Raw genomic sequence first — 15,253 nt, forward strand, 5'->3', positions numbered from 1 at the left:
ATGGGGCTGAACTTTGAGATCACAGCAGCTGTCCACTGCCCCAGGGGTCCTAGAATGGGGGCAGTAGCCCCGAAGAGGCCTAAGGGCGCTCCGTGAGGACCCCCACTCCCCAAGAGAGAGGCCAAGCCCCAGGCCATGCCTCCGTTGCCGCTGGAGCGCCTCCCCCCCCCCCCCAGCAGCCTGGCGCCTCGCTGGTGGTGCAGTACTTCATGATCCCCTGCAACGTCTGTCTGATCCTGCTGGCCACCTCTAGGTTGGGCTTCGCGGTGCTGCTCTTCCTCAACAACTGTACGTGGCGGCTGGGCGGGGCCCAAGTGGCCCAGCTTGTGCTGGCCAAGTCCTGCTTCCCTGCTGGCAAGGGTACAGGGCAGGCAGGGTCACAGCCAGGCCAAGGGCCACAACTAGCTTGAATGGGCCACACATTCTTCTGGGGATGGAATGGATTGCTCTGGACCCCTTGAGACCTGTCCTTGGGCTCCTGGCCAGCTGACCCCCATCTTGATGGGGCAGAAACTACTTCCTGTGGGAGTAAGAAAGGGGCAGTTGCACTAGGAATGGAGGGGTTGGACTTATTTGGTAAATCTGGTGACTTTACTGGGGACCCATTGGCAGGTGATGGGTGTAAAGCCCTGACCATGCATGCAGCTAGAAGGGCAGAGGAAAGTAAGGTCCCCTGCCCTCTTCTCCAGAGTCTGAGCCAGCCTATGGGGGAAGGGCAGAGTGGGAGTGGTGGTCTCTGGAAGGCCTTGCTCAGAGGGCCCTAACTTGGAGATTTGTTTTATTCCAGACAAACCTGGGACCCACTTCACACCAGCACCTCCCATGCCTCCTGACGGTGAGTGGGCAGCCTGGGTGGAAGGCACAGCTTGGGGTAGCAAGTGGGCAGGGAACTCCTAGGGTGGGTTCATTCTAGGGTGTGTATTCCAGGGGTGCCAGGTGTCTGGAGACGGGAGGCTGGGCAAGGCAGCCTGGGTTCCTCCTGGGGCATTCACTGAGTGTAAGCCGGGGGTCTCAGCTCCTGGCAGTGCTCAGGCAGGACTCTGGTTTCCCTGGGCCTCAAGATTGGGAGGAACCATAAGAAGTGAGATGCTGGCAGGTGGTTTGGGCAGGGTGGGGGTGGGCAGTGGAGTGGGCTGGTTGTGGGGGGATTCCTCTCCTTTGTCCTCCCTTCTCCATTTTCAGGAAGGGCTGGGCCAGGCAGAGGGGAAACTGGGCTCGGGGGAGGGGGGTGTCTCAGCATGACATGAGTCTGGCATCTGTCTATGGGAGGATGCAAGTGATGGAGGGGTGGGCTGGCCTTCTTGACATCCCTATGGGTTGGGATGTCCTCCCACAAGGCTGCTGGAGCAGGGGCCTCTGTAATTAGGTTAATGTCAGAGGGGAAAAGAAGGCTCTATTGCTGCAGAGGACAAGGACCAAGGGGTCGCCATGGTCTGTTCACCCTTCCTGCATCCTCAGCAGGCGGGTGGGAGCTCTCCGTCCTGCCCCATCACTGGGTTCTCTGTCAGGCGGATGCCTGTCCAGTGTCACAGAGTCACATGTCTAGAGCTGTCTGACATAGGCAGGACATGGGTGGGGAGGACAACCTGAGAGAGCCCTGGGTGGCCTGGGGTGGGGGCATGGCCCTGGGCCTTCTTGTCAGGATGCACCCCTGGGTTGCATTAGTCAGGGCTGCTTACTGAATCATGGGGCACCCAGAAGCAGGAGCTGGGTTCATGGGTACAGGATGAAGGGGCTCTGCTGTCCTTCAGTGGCCATCTGGGCAGGGGTCACCTGTGACCAGCTGTTCTTTATTCCTGGAAGCTGCAGGGTTATTGACTGCTTTTTTTTTCCCTTTGTGGGATCAAACCCAAGGCCCTACCACTGAGTTCTAGCCCTTGCTCCACCCTCTTTTTACTTTTTATTTTGAGACAGGGTCTCACTAAATTTCTGAGACTGGCTTTGAACTTGCAATCCTCCTGCCTCAGCCTCCCAAGTAGCTGGTATCACAAGCGTATTTTCAAATGTACCAGAGTCCCTGGGCTGGGCAGCATTTAGGGTGGGGCAGTAGGAATGAGTGATATTGGCTGTGGGGACACACATCCTGGACCTGGGCTCTGCTGGGCAACCCATGTCTCTGACAGCAATGCCCCTCCTCACACTGCTCCCACCAGACCTGAAGGCCCCTCAGAGGTCCGAGCCCCACCTGGGCTGTGGGAGGGGAGTCTGTGGCCTCTGAGGTATCTCTTTCTGGGGGATTGCAGTCCTTCTCCTGAGACACAGGAGCCTTGGGTCAGAGCAATGCAGTACCCCTTCATGGTATGTGACCCTTGGTATTTGCATGTAATGAGGGGACCAGTGGCTGATGGGGTAAGTGGATGTGGGTACATCCCATTTGTCTCAGACCACTGTCCCCCTTCTGGCCTGGGGCAGGAGGCTGTGACCCAGACAGGTCCCACATCTTCCAGGAAGGGGTCCATGTCCTCCAGTGGGGTGACTAAGGAGGAAGCCAATCTGCACTGGGCTGGGGCTGAGCCCTGAGTGTCTACAGCCTCTCTCCTGAGTCCCTCGATTTAACCCACCCTCCCTGAAGCTGCCAACTTGAGTCCCTGTGCACACCCTAGCCATCAGGACACACATGTGGCCACAAGCAGGGCTCTGGGCGGTGGTTCCATCCCCCAACCCACCCTAGACCAGGAGGAGATTTAAATATATCAGCGGCATCTGTGGCTATAAAAAGTCCTTCCACCTCCGCACTGCAGCGAGAGGGTGCTCCGGTGGGATGCTCAGTGGCCAGGGAGAGGCTTCCACTGGGGACTGAGCAGGGCATGCATGGTGGGGCCCCCAGAGGTGACCCACTAGGGAACCATGTCACCTGAATTTATGAGGGGTCACGGGCAGCAGGTGTGTCTTGAGTCCAGCTCTTCCATTCCTTAGTAGTGACTTTCAGGAGACCTCTGCCCTCAGTTTCCTCTTCTGCTGAGTGGGCTTGAGGAGGGGCATTATGTGTGTGAAGGAGTATGCCTAGGAGGGCCTGGCTGCTGTGGCAGGCCCTGCCTGCACCTGTGCGCAGGTGTGCCTGTGTGTGTGCTTGCTGGTGGGCCTGTGGGGGGGTGGGTCGTCTTTGTGTTTATGATTCAAGAAAGTTCAATCAAGAAACTTATCTTCAGCCCTCCCGATCTCTTGGTTCCATGGGCCAGGGAGACACATAAAGGGGCAGTCATGCTATAGGTACCAACATGGGACCAGGGAGCAGCCCCTCTCCCAGCCTAAGCATGGGACAAAGTGGGGCCCATCCTGAAAGTGGGGATTACTGAATTAACTTGGGAAGTTACTTTGCTCTGACCAGCTGGTGGTCACACATGTGATCCAGCTGCTATGGGGAGTTTGGTGGGGTCACAAATTCAAGGCTAGCCTGGGCAGCTCACCAAGACTGTCTCAAAAATAAGAAATGTGAAAATGCCTAAGTATCTCTGGGTTCCATCCCCAGTACCTTAAACCAAGGAAAAAGAGAAGTTACTTTGTCCTGGCAGGGGACAGAAGTAGGGACCAGCATGGTGTGCTCTTAACTGTGGCTTTATAGTGGAAACATTGATGGACTGTGGAGTGAGAACCAGGTTGTGGTGGGGAGGAGTGTGCTGCTCCCCAAGAACAGCTCTTCCCCGCTGTGGGGTCAGGACCTTGGGAGAGAGCTGGTGGCTCAGGTGACCTGGTGCAGAGAGAGGGAAAGCCCAGGGCACAGATAGCAGAAGCTAAGGAGCCCAGGGGCAGGGAGGTGACTGGGCCCTTGACCCTGGGGTTCAACCCTGGAGACCTTGATCAGCAGGTCCAGCTGAAGCCCAAGAGCACCGCTGGGCATTAGCATGGGCCTATTGGACTTGGCTTGGGAGTCACAAGGAACCTGGGCAAGAAAGAGGGATGTGCCACTAGGAGAGAGAAGGGGAAATGGAGGGAGCTTACATCCTGGCATGAAGAGGGGACACTGGCAGACATAGATTGAGCCAGATTGAGCCAGGACAGAGAGGAGGCCAGTGGTGGTGACCATCCATTATTGTAGGTGTAGCTCATCCTCCACTTGGTGCTTGTGCCCGGTGCCTCTTGAGCTTTGCAGTCATTTGGAAGCAGGTTCTACTGTCCCATTCACAGAAAGGGACACTGAGGCATAGTGAGGTGGGGGGAATGGGAACATGGGTGGGGGCAGGGGAGGCAGGCTGTGGCCTCTGTTTTTTCAGCTTTCCAGGGTTGGGTCAGGCAGGTGGAAGCCTGGGGTGGGCTGTTGGAATGGCAACAGCTGGCTCTAGCTCCTGGGCTATGCACCTCTCCTAGGAGATGGGGAGGGGCCTTCTGCTACATTTCCACCACCTGCGGGAGTTGATGGGAGCCCTGACACCATGACTTATTAATGATAATTGAGCCAGATTAAACATTTATTAGATCCAGGCAGCTGCAATCCCTAATGGACCCACCTCCCCCATGGGTACACTGACCTAAGGAGCCAACCTATCCCCAGTCCCAGTGCTGGGCTCAGGGTGGCTACTTGGGGCTATCCCTAATGACTCTGGGTTTCAGTTTCCCTGTGCTCTCTTCATTTGTACACTGTGACAGAGGGCCAGCCTTTCCCTGTGCCCACACGGTGGGACGCAGTGGAGGCCTAATGGTGATGGGGCATGTGCTGCACCCTGCTGTCTGCAGAACTAAGGGCTGAAATGGCAGACTCCGATGACAGGCCCAGCTGTGCCAACAGCTGTGTGAGGCTCTGCAGAGCAGCTGCCCTGGGAGGGGCTGTGGGAGAAGGCTAGGAGCTGGCAAGAGGCCGGGTCAGGTATGGGGAACACCCAGGCACTCCCAGATGAGGCCCCAGAAACTTACGGCCTGAGTTGGGATGAGCCTGGCCTGCGTGGGGGTAACCAGATGGACTCTGGGGCTGATGTGGGAGAGGGCTTTGGGCAGAGTGGGGCCTGACTGCTTGCTTCGGACTTGGCCTGGGGTCCTCTCCTGTTGTGTGTTGGGGAATCTGCTGAGGTGGGATGGGAGTGGGTGGCTTGTCCTGTTGTGGGGACAGGAGGCCCCTCTCCCCTGGTAGAGGGTATAGAGAGTGTTCTCCAGTGAGGAAAGGTCCCTGGGTTGGCAGGGGATCCATCCAGGGGGCCAGGCCCGGTGAACATGCACAATAGAGTGTCCGTGACACTTGTGGCCATGCGTGGGCTTGAACATGCTTGCACACCCGGGTGTGGATGTGCCTGTGAGGGTTTCAGCAGTGCCCAGCCCTGGGACCTGGCTTCAACAACCCCTCCCTGTGCCCGACCTCAGTTTGCAGGGGAATGCTGTGTGGCTTTTGCGTGGTCTGTGAGCCCAGTGCAGAGGATCCAGGCCAGGCCTCCTGCGTGTGCAAGAAGAGCGCCTGTCCTGCTGTCGTGGCACCAGTGTGCGGCTCAGATGCCTCCACCTATAGCAACGAGTGCGAACTGCAGCGTTCACAGTGCCGCCTGCAGCGGCGAATCCGGCTGCTCCGCCGCGGACCCTGTGGTAAGGGAGTGTGCCCAGCGTGGGCGGGGGGGTGGGCCAGGTGTTGGAGGTGGACAGACAGCCAGGGTGACCCCACCCTGCCATCCACAGGCTCCCGGGACCCCTGCTCCAATGTGACCTGCAGCTTCGGCAGTACCTGTGTACCCTCCACCAATGGGCAGACCGCCTCCTGCCTGTGTCCCACGACCTGCCGCGGGGCCCCGGAGGGCACCGTGTGTGGCAGTGATGGTATGGACTACCCCTGTGAATGCCAGCTGCTGCGCCAGGCATGTGCACGCCAGGAGAACATCTTTAGGAAGTTCAACGGCCCCTGTGGTGAGTGTCCACCCCATGTGGGGCTCCTCTCCTTGGGCGTGCAGGCAATAACCCTGACTTCTGCCTGTCCGCCCCCAGACCCCTGCCAGGGAGCCCATGCTGACACGAACCGCGTCTGCCGTGTGAACCCACACACTCGCCGTCCAGAGATGCTCCTGCGCCCAGAGACCTGCCCTCCCTGGCATTTGCCTGTGTGTGGGGATGATGGGGTCACCTATGCAAACGACTGCATCGATTGCTCAGGGGATATCTGCGGTCTGCTCCTCCAGAAAGTGCGCTCTGGCCAGTGCCAGCCTGGAGGTGGGCTGCTTCCCCTGCACACAGTGTGTCCCCTGCCTTCGTGTCCGTCGGGTCCCTGCTGTGGAGGTGCTGGTGTGGTTCTGGCCTCTCTGATCCCCTTGCCCACCCCCAGACCAGTGCTCCGGGACCTGCCAGTTCAGTGCCATTTGCCTGTCCCGCCGTGGCCGACCCTGCTGCTCCTGCGACCGTGTCACCTGTGATGGAGCCTATAGACCGGTGTGTGCCCAGGATGGGCACATGTATGACAACGACTGTTGGCGCCAGCAGGCTGAGTGCCGGCAGCAGTGAGCCATCCCTCCCAGGCACCAGGGCCCGTGTGGTGAGCACCCTGTGGTCCCCGCCATCAGTCCTTGCCCACCATCACATGCCATCTTTATTCCTTGGCACCCACCTCCCAGGGTCTTGGGCCAGGGTGGGTCCCCTGGGAGGGTGCAGGGTGTGGAGGGTAGAGGCTGCGAGAGGGTGCCTGGATACGTGGGCAGGTGGTCAGAGATGGGCCTGCACTTGGCCGTGCAAGTCCAGGCTGCAGGTCCTCTAGTCTGTCTGCCCATCCGTCTCTGTTCTGCCTGAGGGTACAGATTGCTTGGGTGGGCAGGAAGTGGATACAGCGGCGGGGTTCCTCACTCTTGGGACATGACTGTCACCAGCCCCTTCAGAGGCAGGATCTCAGTTGATTTCAAGGAGCCATTGGAGGGTGGAGGCAGCTGGGAAGTGGCCAGCATGTCCCATGGGGACCAGGGCTGCAGTGACCCTGTAACCATGTGGGTCAATCCTCTGTCCATCTCTCTGGTCTGTCTTTCTGCATCTGTCTTCTCCTCGGTCCTTCCCTCTCGGCTCCTCCTCTTGTGTCTTCCAGCCTGACCTGCTGGCAGGATGAGGTGCCGCGCCTGCCCACCAGGAGCCCACAGCCCGAGGTCTGCCCCTTGTGTGGCTGGGGGGGGTGGCTCGCTACTGCCTGGCCTTGTGGTTCTCAGAGCAAGTGGACAGACACCTCCTCCCCGTGCAGCCCTGGGTGTGACTCTGGGGTGCAGACTCCTCTTAGCCTGGAGAGAGCCCCCACATGCATGGGTGTCCCAGGGCTGCTGGTGGTCAGGGTCAGTGGCCTGCTGTGGGCAGTCAGGAGGCTCTTGTGTCCCCATCTGCCTCTGTCGTGTGTCTGTCCCTTTCTTTGCTATGTCCTGCACATCTAGCTCTTCCTTGACCACCCCACCCTGGGAGAGGGCCTGCTGCGTGGGGCTGGGGGCTCTGCCCAGTATGGGGGGTAGCAGGTGGGCTGAGTGCCCTGTCCTTCCCAGACCAGGCTCTGTCCCCGTGCCGTGGGGTGCAGTGCGCATTCGGGGCGACATGTGCGGTGAAGAACGGGGAGGCTGCGTGTGAGTGCCAGCAGGCGTGTGCAGGCGCCTACGACCCCGTGTGCGGCAGTGACAGCGTCACCTATGGCAGCACCTGTGAGCTGGAGGCCATGGCCTGTGCCCTTGGGTGGGATATCCAGGTGGCCCGTAGAGGACCCTGTGGTCAGTAGTGGACAAGCAGGCCTGGGGGGTATGGCCTTCCTGAAACAGTGGTGACAGAGCCCCCTCCCCAGACCGATGCGGGCAGTGCCGTTTTGGAGCCCTGTGCGAGGCCGAGACCGGGCGCTGTGTGTGCCCCTCTGAGTGTGTGGCCTCAGCCCAACCCGTGTGTGGTTCTGATGGGCACACATATGCCAGCGAGTGTGAGCTGCATGTCCACGCCTGCACGCATCAGATAAGCCTGCATGTGGCATCAGCTGGACACTGTCGTGAGTGGGGCCATGGGGGCCAGCCGGCTAGGGTCCCACCACTCTCCAGCTGGATCTGCTGACCCCTGCTGGCTCCATATGTTTCAGAGACCTGTGGAGACACAGTGTGTGCCTTTGGGGCTGTGTGCTCAGCCGGGCAGTCTGTGTGTCCTCGTTGTGAGCACCCCCTGCCTGGCCCCGTGTGTGGCAGAGATGGTGTCACCTACTGCAGTGCGTGTGAGCTACGGGAGGCTGCCTGCCAGCAGCAGATACAGCCCGGGCAGGGCCCTGTGAGTAGGGTAGGCTTGGGCAGCTGCCTGAGCTGTGGGGCACCAGCCTCAGGGGAGAACCTATGGGTGAACTGCCCTTCTTCCCCACAGCTGAGTGTGGCTCAGGAGGCTCCGGCTCTGGGGAGGACAGCGACTGTGAGCAGGAACTCTGTCGGCAGCGTGGCGGGGTGTGGGATGAGGACTCAGAGGATGGACCATGCATCTGCGATTTCAGCTGCCAGGGTGTTCTCAGGAGACCGGTGAGCCCCCACCTCCCCCATCTGTAGGGGGGCAGTGAGGAAGGGGCCAAGGCTGCCCACACTGACCCCACCCCTCCAGGTGTGCGGCTCGGATGGGGTCACCTATGGCAGTGAGTGTGACCTGAAGAGGGCCAGGTGCGAGTCTGAAGGAGAGTTGTACGTCGCAGCTCAGGGACCCTGCCGTGGTGAGTCGGCTGGGGCACATTCTTGTAGGCTTGTGCAGCAGCCTCTGCACTTCTGTGTGTGCATATTCAAAGGTGTATGCCTGCACTGGTTTAGGCACGTGGGCATCCATGTGTGCTGTGGTATGCTTGTGGTCTTGTGTGTTCTTCTGAGTATAAAGCACTGATACGTGCACTGTGGACACAAGCCCGTCTGTCAAAGTATGCACCACACTCAGGAGGGTGGGCAGGAGGATTGTGAGTTTGAGCCCAGCCTGAGCCATGCAGTGAGATCCTGCCTCATAAAAGCAAGCGTATGCCAACTACCTACTGCAGGTCAGGCCAGGCTTCTATGCAGGAGACAGCAGAAAACCACAGGGCACCTTCTGGGCCCTTTTGCTCTTCTGTGCAGGAACTGACAGTGGTCTGTAAATGCCACATGTCACACACGAGTGCTCACGGTATGCTCATGCACATTCACAGATGTGTCTGTACAGTTGTATATAAATGTGCATGGCTTGGAGGAATGTGAGTGCGTGTCCGTCTTCATGTGTGTGTGCTGCCTTTACACTTATCTGTGTGTCCATAGCTCTGTGTACACACAGGCTGTGTCCGTGACTTTGGGTATTCTGTGTGTATGTGGACCTGTATGTTTCCTGTGTGCTGGGTCCTACATGTGGCACTTGCATGTCCTTGTATGATTATGGTGGCCTCACCCAGGGTCTCAGCCTCAGATTCCAGACCTGAGGGGCATGGTGTCAGGCTGAGTGGTGGTGTGGAGGAGGTTGAGGCAGAGGGGTGGGCATAAGCACTGCCTCAAGTCTGACCCCACACCCCTCTCTGCAGGCCTCACCTTGGCCCCACTGCTGCCTGCAGCCCCTGCTCACTGTGCCCAGACCCCCTACGGATGCTGCCAGGATAATGTCACTGCTGCCCGGGGTGTGGGCCTGGCCGGTTGCCCCAGTGATTATCTGAGTACCCTCACCCCTGGCCTGGCACAGCTGTGTGACTGTGCTGACCCTGTCCCTCCCCTTCCCTTGCAGGCACTTGCCAGTGCAACCCGCACGGCTCCTGTGACCCAGCCACAGGCCAGTGCTCTTGCCGGCCAGGCGTGGGCGGCCTCAAGTGCGAACGATGTGAGCCTGGTTTCTGGAACTTCCGTGGCATTGTCACTGACAGCCGGAGCGGCTGTACTCGTGAGTGACAGGGCCCCAGGGCTGGCTGCCAGTCAAGTCCTCCTGCCTGTCCACCCCCATCCCTGTGCTCAGGCCCTGGCGTGAACTGCACCTGGCAGGCTCTGCAGCAGGTGGAGAAGACTGTCTAGGTACAGACTCAGGCTCCCCTCCCTGCAGCTTGCAGCTGTGACCCCCGGGGCGCTGTGAGGGATGACTGTGAGCAGATGACTGGGCTGTGCTCCTGTAAGCCAGGCGTTGCTGGTCCCAAGTGTGGGCAGTGTCCTGATGGCCACACCCTGGGCCCCACCAGCTGTGAGGCAGGTGAGGACAAGATCTGGGCTGGCCTGGGGTTTGCTGTACAGAGGGACAGCCTGAGCTGGTGGAGATTCTGTGTCCACCCCAGATCCCTCAGCACTGGTGACCTGTGCGGAGATGCACTGTGAGTTTGGCGCTTCCTGTGTGGAAGAGGCAGGTTCTGCCCACTGCATCTGCCCAGCCCTCACCTGCCCAGAGGCCAGTGCCACCAAGGTGAGCAAGGTGAGGGTGGAGAGTGTGAAGGGCAGTGGGTGGGGGAACCGCCTGAGTGCCCTTGCCTTGCGCCTCAGGTCTGTGGATCAGATGGCATCACCTACGGCAGCGAGTGCCAACTGAAGACCATCGCCTGCCACCAGGGCTTGGACATCTTCACCCAGAGCCTCGGCCCGTGCCAGGGTAGGGTCTGGGAGCCACCACCCAGCACTGACAGGAGGGCCTTGCCCTCCCCGACTCCAGCCCCAGCTTCCCTCTCCTTACAGAGGCTGCAGTTCCTGGCGCTCACCCAACCCCCAGGGCCACGACAGCCCCGGGGCACTTGCCAAGTGAGCCTCTGCTGCCTCCACCCAGTGCCCTCCCCCTGACTCTCAGCAGTACCCCCCAGAGCCGGCCCACCCCTCCACCCACCTTACGACCTCGGACCACAGCCAGGCTCCCCAAGACCACAGCTCGGCCCGCGCTGACCATGCCCCTCATAGAAACCTCCACTGCAACCAGTCTCTCCACCTCTGCCTTTGGAGAATCTGGCAGCACTGATGGGAGTCGCGATGAGGAACTAAGTGGGGACCAGGAGGCCAGTGGGGGGGGCTCTGGGGGTGAGCAGGGGCTCGGGGACGTGGGTGGGCCTGGGGTGAGCAGGGCTCTGGCGTGTGGGGCAGGCCTGGGAGGTGAGTAGGGGCTCAGGGACATGGGACAGGCCTGGGGAGTGAGCAGGTGCTCTGGGACATGGGACAGGCCTGGGGAGTGAGCAGGGGCTTGTTGGGGCATGGCCCAGAGAGGCTCCCACCTGTGGCTAGACTCAGACTTCGCATCCCTAGGACTGGAACTCTCCATGGACAGCAGTGTGGTGACACCTGGACCACCCATTGAGAGAGCCTCCTGCTACAACTCACCTTTGGGCTGCTATTCGGATGGCAAGACACCTTCACTGGACGCAGAGGACTCCAACTGTCCTGGTGAGTGGGTGGCAGGGCAGGTGGAGCTTGAGGAGCAGCCTGGGCAGCCATGGGTGCTGCTCCTACCCGCTGGCAGCAGGTGGGTCCAGGTTTTATGGTCTTTGGTCTCAAATGTGTATGAGATCTTGGGGATCCGGCACCCATGTGCACACGTGTGGTCTCAGCCCTAACACTTGTGCGTGCCCAGGACCGTGTACCTAATCCGTCTCTCTCCTTGCAAGCAAGCCTGGGGCAACTGCTCTGAGGAGTCTGCCTGGTAACTGACGCCAGCCCTGGTCACTAACCTCATGATCATCTGACTAACATCCACCTGCCCCTGTACCCTATGTGGCTTGCTCCAGGGGCCTGCACCAGGCCGGTACCAGGCAGGGCCTCACCGCCCCTTCTCCCACAGCCACCAAGGCGTACCAGGGCGTGCTGGAGCTGGAGGGGGTCGAGGGGCAAGAGCTGTTCTACACACCCAAAATGGCCGACCCCAAGTCAGAGCTGTTTGGGGAGACAGCCAGGAGCATCGAGAGCACTGTAAGTGGGGGCGTCCCCCCAGGTCAGACCCAGAGGGGGCCAGGGCAGGAACCCCACAGTGTAAGGGGACCGATTTCAGTGCTTTGAGCAGTGCCCAGTATCCTCACTCACTCCCTGCCCACAGTTGGACGACCTTTTCCGGAACTCAGACGTCAAAAAGGACTTCCGGAGTGTCCACCTGCGGGACCTGGGGCCTGGCAGATCAGTCCGTGCCACTGTGGATGTGCACTTTGACCCCAGTGAGATCCCCACGCTAAGTCTCTCCCAGGAGGTGATAGGTAGGGGCTGCACAGGGCCAGGCCATGCTCAGTACCCCCTCTTCCCCAGCCACAGCCTTCAGGGCACCTGACGTGGGCCGGGCCCTGCTTCGGGAGATCCAGGCCTCCAGGCCCCGGGCCCTGGTGGTGAGGAGGCCTCTGCAAGAGCACCAGGCCGGGCCTCCTTGTCTGTTCCCATCCTCCACTGCCCCGCCCCCTGCTCCTTGCAGACCCTGACCACTCCCTGCCCCACAGACTGGTTTCCTGCATTCTTCATGGGAGCCACCATAGGAGCCACCGCTGCAGTGGCCACAGCCAGAGCTACCACTGTGGGCCAACCACCTTCCTCCGTGACCCCTCGGGTCCACCCCAGTCACACCAGCAGGCCCATTGGAAGGACCACGGCCCCCCAACACACACACCGGCCCCCCACCACAGCTCCCGGCCATGTGGCTGGACACCAGCCTTTGTTCCCCAGTCCCAAGCAGCACCCAAGGTCCTGTGATTCTCAGCCCTGCCTGCATGGGGGGACCTGCCAGGACCAGAACTCTGGCAGGGGCTTCACCTGCAGCTGCCCGGCAGGCAGGGGAGGCACCTTCTTTGAGGACGGTAGGCGCTTCTGTCCACCTCTCTGGAAGGACAGGGAGGCTGATGGGGGCAAGGAGGGAGGGCAGAGATAAGCCACCAGCAGGAGGTGGTAGGGGCAGGGTCCTGGGTACTCTTCCAGCTCACCCTCCCTATCCCCTGCAGTGCTATGCCCCTCTGTCTCTGTTCCTGCCTTTGGGGATACCTCCTTTCTGGCCTTCCCCACCCTCTGTGCATATCACACGCTGCGCCTGGCGCTGGAATTCTGATCCCTGTAGCCTCAGGGACTGCTGCTATACCATGGCAACACACGTGACAAGGACTTCCTGGCACTGGCGCTGCTGCTCGGTGGGCGCATTCAGCTCAGGTGCAGAGAGGGTGGGGCCTCCTGACTGTCTGGTGGGTGGGCAGGGCTAATGCTCAGTGGGTGGGGCCAGGGCCTTCCAGGGAGGAATTTGTGGGTGGTTCCTGACCAGACTGTGGATGGAGCCAGGCCAGTGCTCTAAGCACCTGCTTGGGTCTCCAGGTTTGACACAGGTTCTGGACCAGCAATACTGACAAGTTCAGTACCTGTGGAACTAGGCCGGTGCCACCGCCTAGAACTATCACGGCATTGGTGCCAAGGCACACTGTCTGTGGATGGCGGGACCCCAGTTCTGGGTGAGAGCCCCAGTGGCACAGATGGCCTCAACCTAGATACCGACCTCTTTGTGGGCGGAGTCCCAGAGGACCAGGCTGATGTGTGAGCAAGAGGGTGGAGCATGCATCAAACTGGGTCTCTGACCTTGATCTTGCCTGGGACTCCACCAGAGCAACCTCCATTGGATAGCAAATAGGATCAGAAGAATGGTGTGGGTGTGGCTAGGACCCTGAGCTCAGCTGGGGCTCCTGGCCCTTCCCTGTCTCATCTGGGTGGCTTACCTTTGGTGCCAGAGTGAGGAGGGCCTGGGCTGACCCTTACCTCCAGTCCTAACCCTTAACCTCGGCCCCACCCTCTGGTTGGTCCTCTTTGTGGGACTGGCCGCTTTGTCTAAAGGGTGATGGGATGGAGCAGCTCTGACTTCTGACCCTAACTGTACCCCTGTGACTCTGGCCGTGAGAAGGAGGCCTCTGCCTGAGCTTACTCTGACCCCTTCCTGTGGCAGGGCCCTGAGCGGACCTCCGTTGGCGTGGGCCTGAAGGGCTGCATCCGCCTGCTGGATGTCAACAATCAGAGCCTGGAGCTGGGCCCCTGGCAGGGGGTTGTGTCCCGCAGCTCCGGTGTGGGAGAGTGTGGAGAGCACCCCTGCATGCCCAGCCCCTTTGGTGGGGCACCATGCCAGGCCCTGGGAGATGACATGTTTCACTGCCAGTGTCCACCTGGCCGATTTGGCGAGGGCAGGCTGGGATCCGGGTGAGGGCTAGGAACCAGGTGTCAGGGGGCCTGCCTTCTTGGAACTCATCTCCATCTCCCTCCAGGCCCAACCTGTACAGAAGAGAAGAGCCCCTGCCAGCCGAACCCCTGCCACGGTGCAGCCCCCTGCTGCGTGCTACCCAAGGGCGGGGCCAAGTGCGAGTGCCCCGCAGGACGTAGAGGCACGCTCTGCCAGACAGGTAGGGGCACCAGGCTGTCGGGAGGGGACAAGAAGTCAGGGTCAAATGTTCAGTTTGAATTGTGGCCCAGTCTTCGGGTCCAGGAAGAGCTGGGATTCGGGTCCTGTGGGTTTCTGTCGAGTTGGGCAGGACAGTGGGGTACACGGCCTGAGTGAGCCCTGTCCTCCCTCTGCAGTGTCTGAGATGGATGGTAGTGCCCAGCCCTTCCTGGCGGACTTTCATGGCTTTTCCTACCTGGAGCTGAGAGGCTTGCACACCTTTGAAAGAGACCTGGGGTCAGTAGGGTAGGTGAGGCAGAGGAGGGGAGGCAGCCTGTAGGGAAGGGGCAGTGAGACACCCTGACCCACGTGACCCAGGGAGAAGATGGCCCTTGAGGTGGTGTTCTTGGCCCGAGGACCCAGTGGTTTGCTCCTGTACAATGGGCAAAAGACAGATGGCAAAGGGGACTTTGTGTCACTGGCCCTGCATGACCAGCACCTGGAATTCCTCTATGACCTGGGCAAAGGGGCAGCAGTCATCAGGTGGGCAAGCATGAGGGCTGGGTGCTCTGTCCTGGGCTGCCCACAGGGAGGACCTGGAGGCCTGGGACTGGACAGGGGTAAGGCTGGGGCTCCTGACATTGTCACTCAATGGGTAGGCAGAGCCCACAGCCTGCGCACTCAGCCTCTTCCTCACAGGACCAAGGAACCCATAGCCCTGGGCTCTTGGATTAGGGTCTTGGTGGAGAGAAACGGCTGTAAGGGTGCCCTGCGTGCTGGGAGAGTCCCCGGTGAGTGTCTGAGGTGTGAGGAGGGCCCAAGTGTCCCCCCACCCTGCCCTGCTCCTACGCCTCCTCCTCCTCTTCCTGGGGGCTTGGCAGCCCCCATGCCAGTTCTTACAAAACTCTTTGTCTGTTGGGCTTGATTTTTGTCTTTTGATTTAATTTTATGTTTTGAACATGTTTTTTTGTTTATGTGGTTCAAATATAAACCCATGTTAAAATACACTGAAGACTCACCTATATTCTGTGCCCACTAAACTTTAACCATTACCTTTCATGAACAACTGATTTAATTGTTTCTAGTA

The 15,253-nt window shown here is 60.0% G+C and overlaps 1 protein-coding gene across 1 annotated transcript; it reads left to right on the forward strand.

The window, feature by feature from the left end:
• LOC143386732 (agrin-like) lies at positions 1 to 14,825 on the forward strand. Its single transcript, XM_077108429.1, has 28 exons — positions 1 to 63; positions 177 to 360; positions 5,290 to 5,505; positions 5,596 to 5,820; positions 5,899 to 6,120; positions 6,233 to 6,373; positions 7,416 to 7,634; positions 7,706 to 7,900; positions 7,988 to 8,173; positions 8,260 to 8,408; positions 8,488 to 8,593; positions 9,416 to 9,523; positions 9,613 to 9,765; positions 9,922 to 10,065; positions 10,148 to 10,281; positions 10,350 to 10,455; positions 10,539 to 10,943; positions 11,094 to 11,231; positions 11,626 to 11,753; positions 11,878 to 12,031; positions 12,081 to 12,157; positions 12,874 to 12,962; positions 13,122 to 13,335; positions 13,741 to 13,855; positions 14,054 to 14,188; positions 14,364 to 14,463; positions 14,545 to 14,709; positions 14,756 to 14,825. Exons 1-28 carry the CDS (start codon positions 1 to 3, stop codon positions 14,823 to 14,825), a joined length of 4,341 nt encoding a protein of 1,446 aa, XP_076964544.1.
• Positions 14,826 to 15,253: the final 428 nt, after the last annotated feature.

Source organism: Callospermophilus lateralis, unplaced genomic scaffold (assembly GCF_048772815.1).
Source record: "Callospermophilus lateralis isolate mCalLat2 unplaced genomic scaffold, mCalLat2.hap1 Scaffold_708, whole genome shotgun sequence".
In the NCBI taxonomy this organism is placed as follows: Eukaryota; Metazoa; Chordata; class Mammalia; order Rodentia; family Sciuridae; genus Callospermophilus; species Callospermophilus lateralis.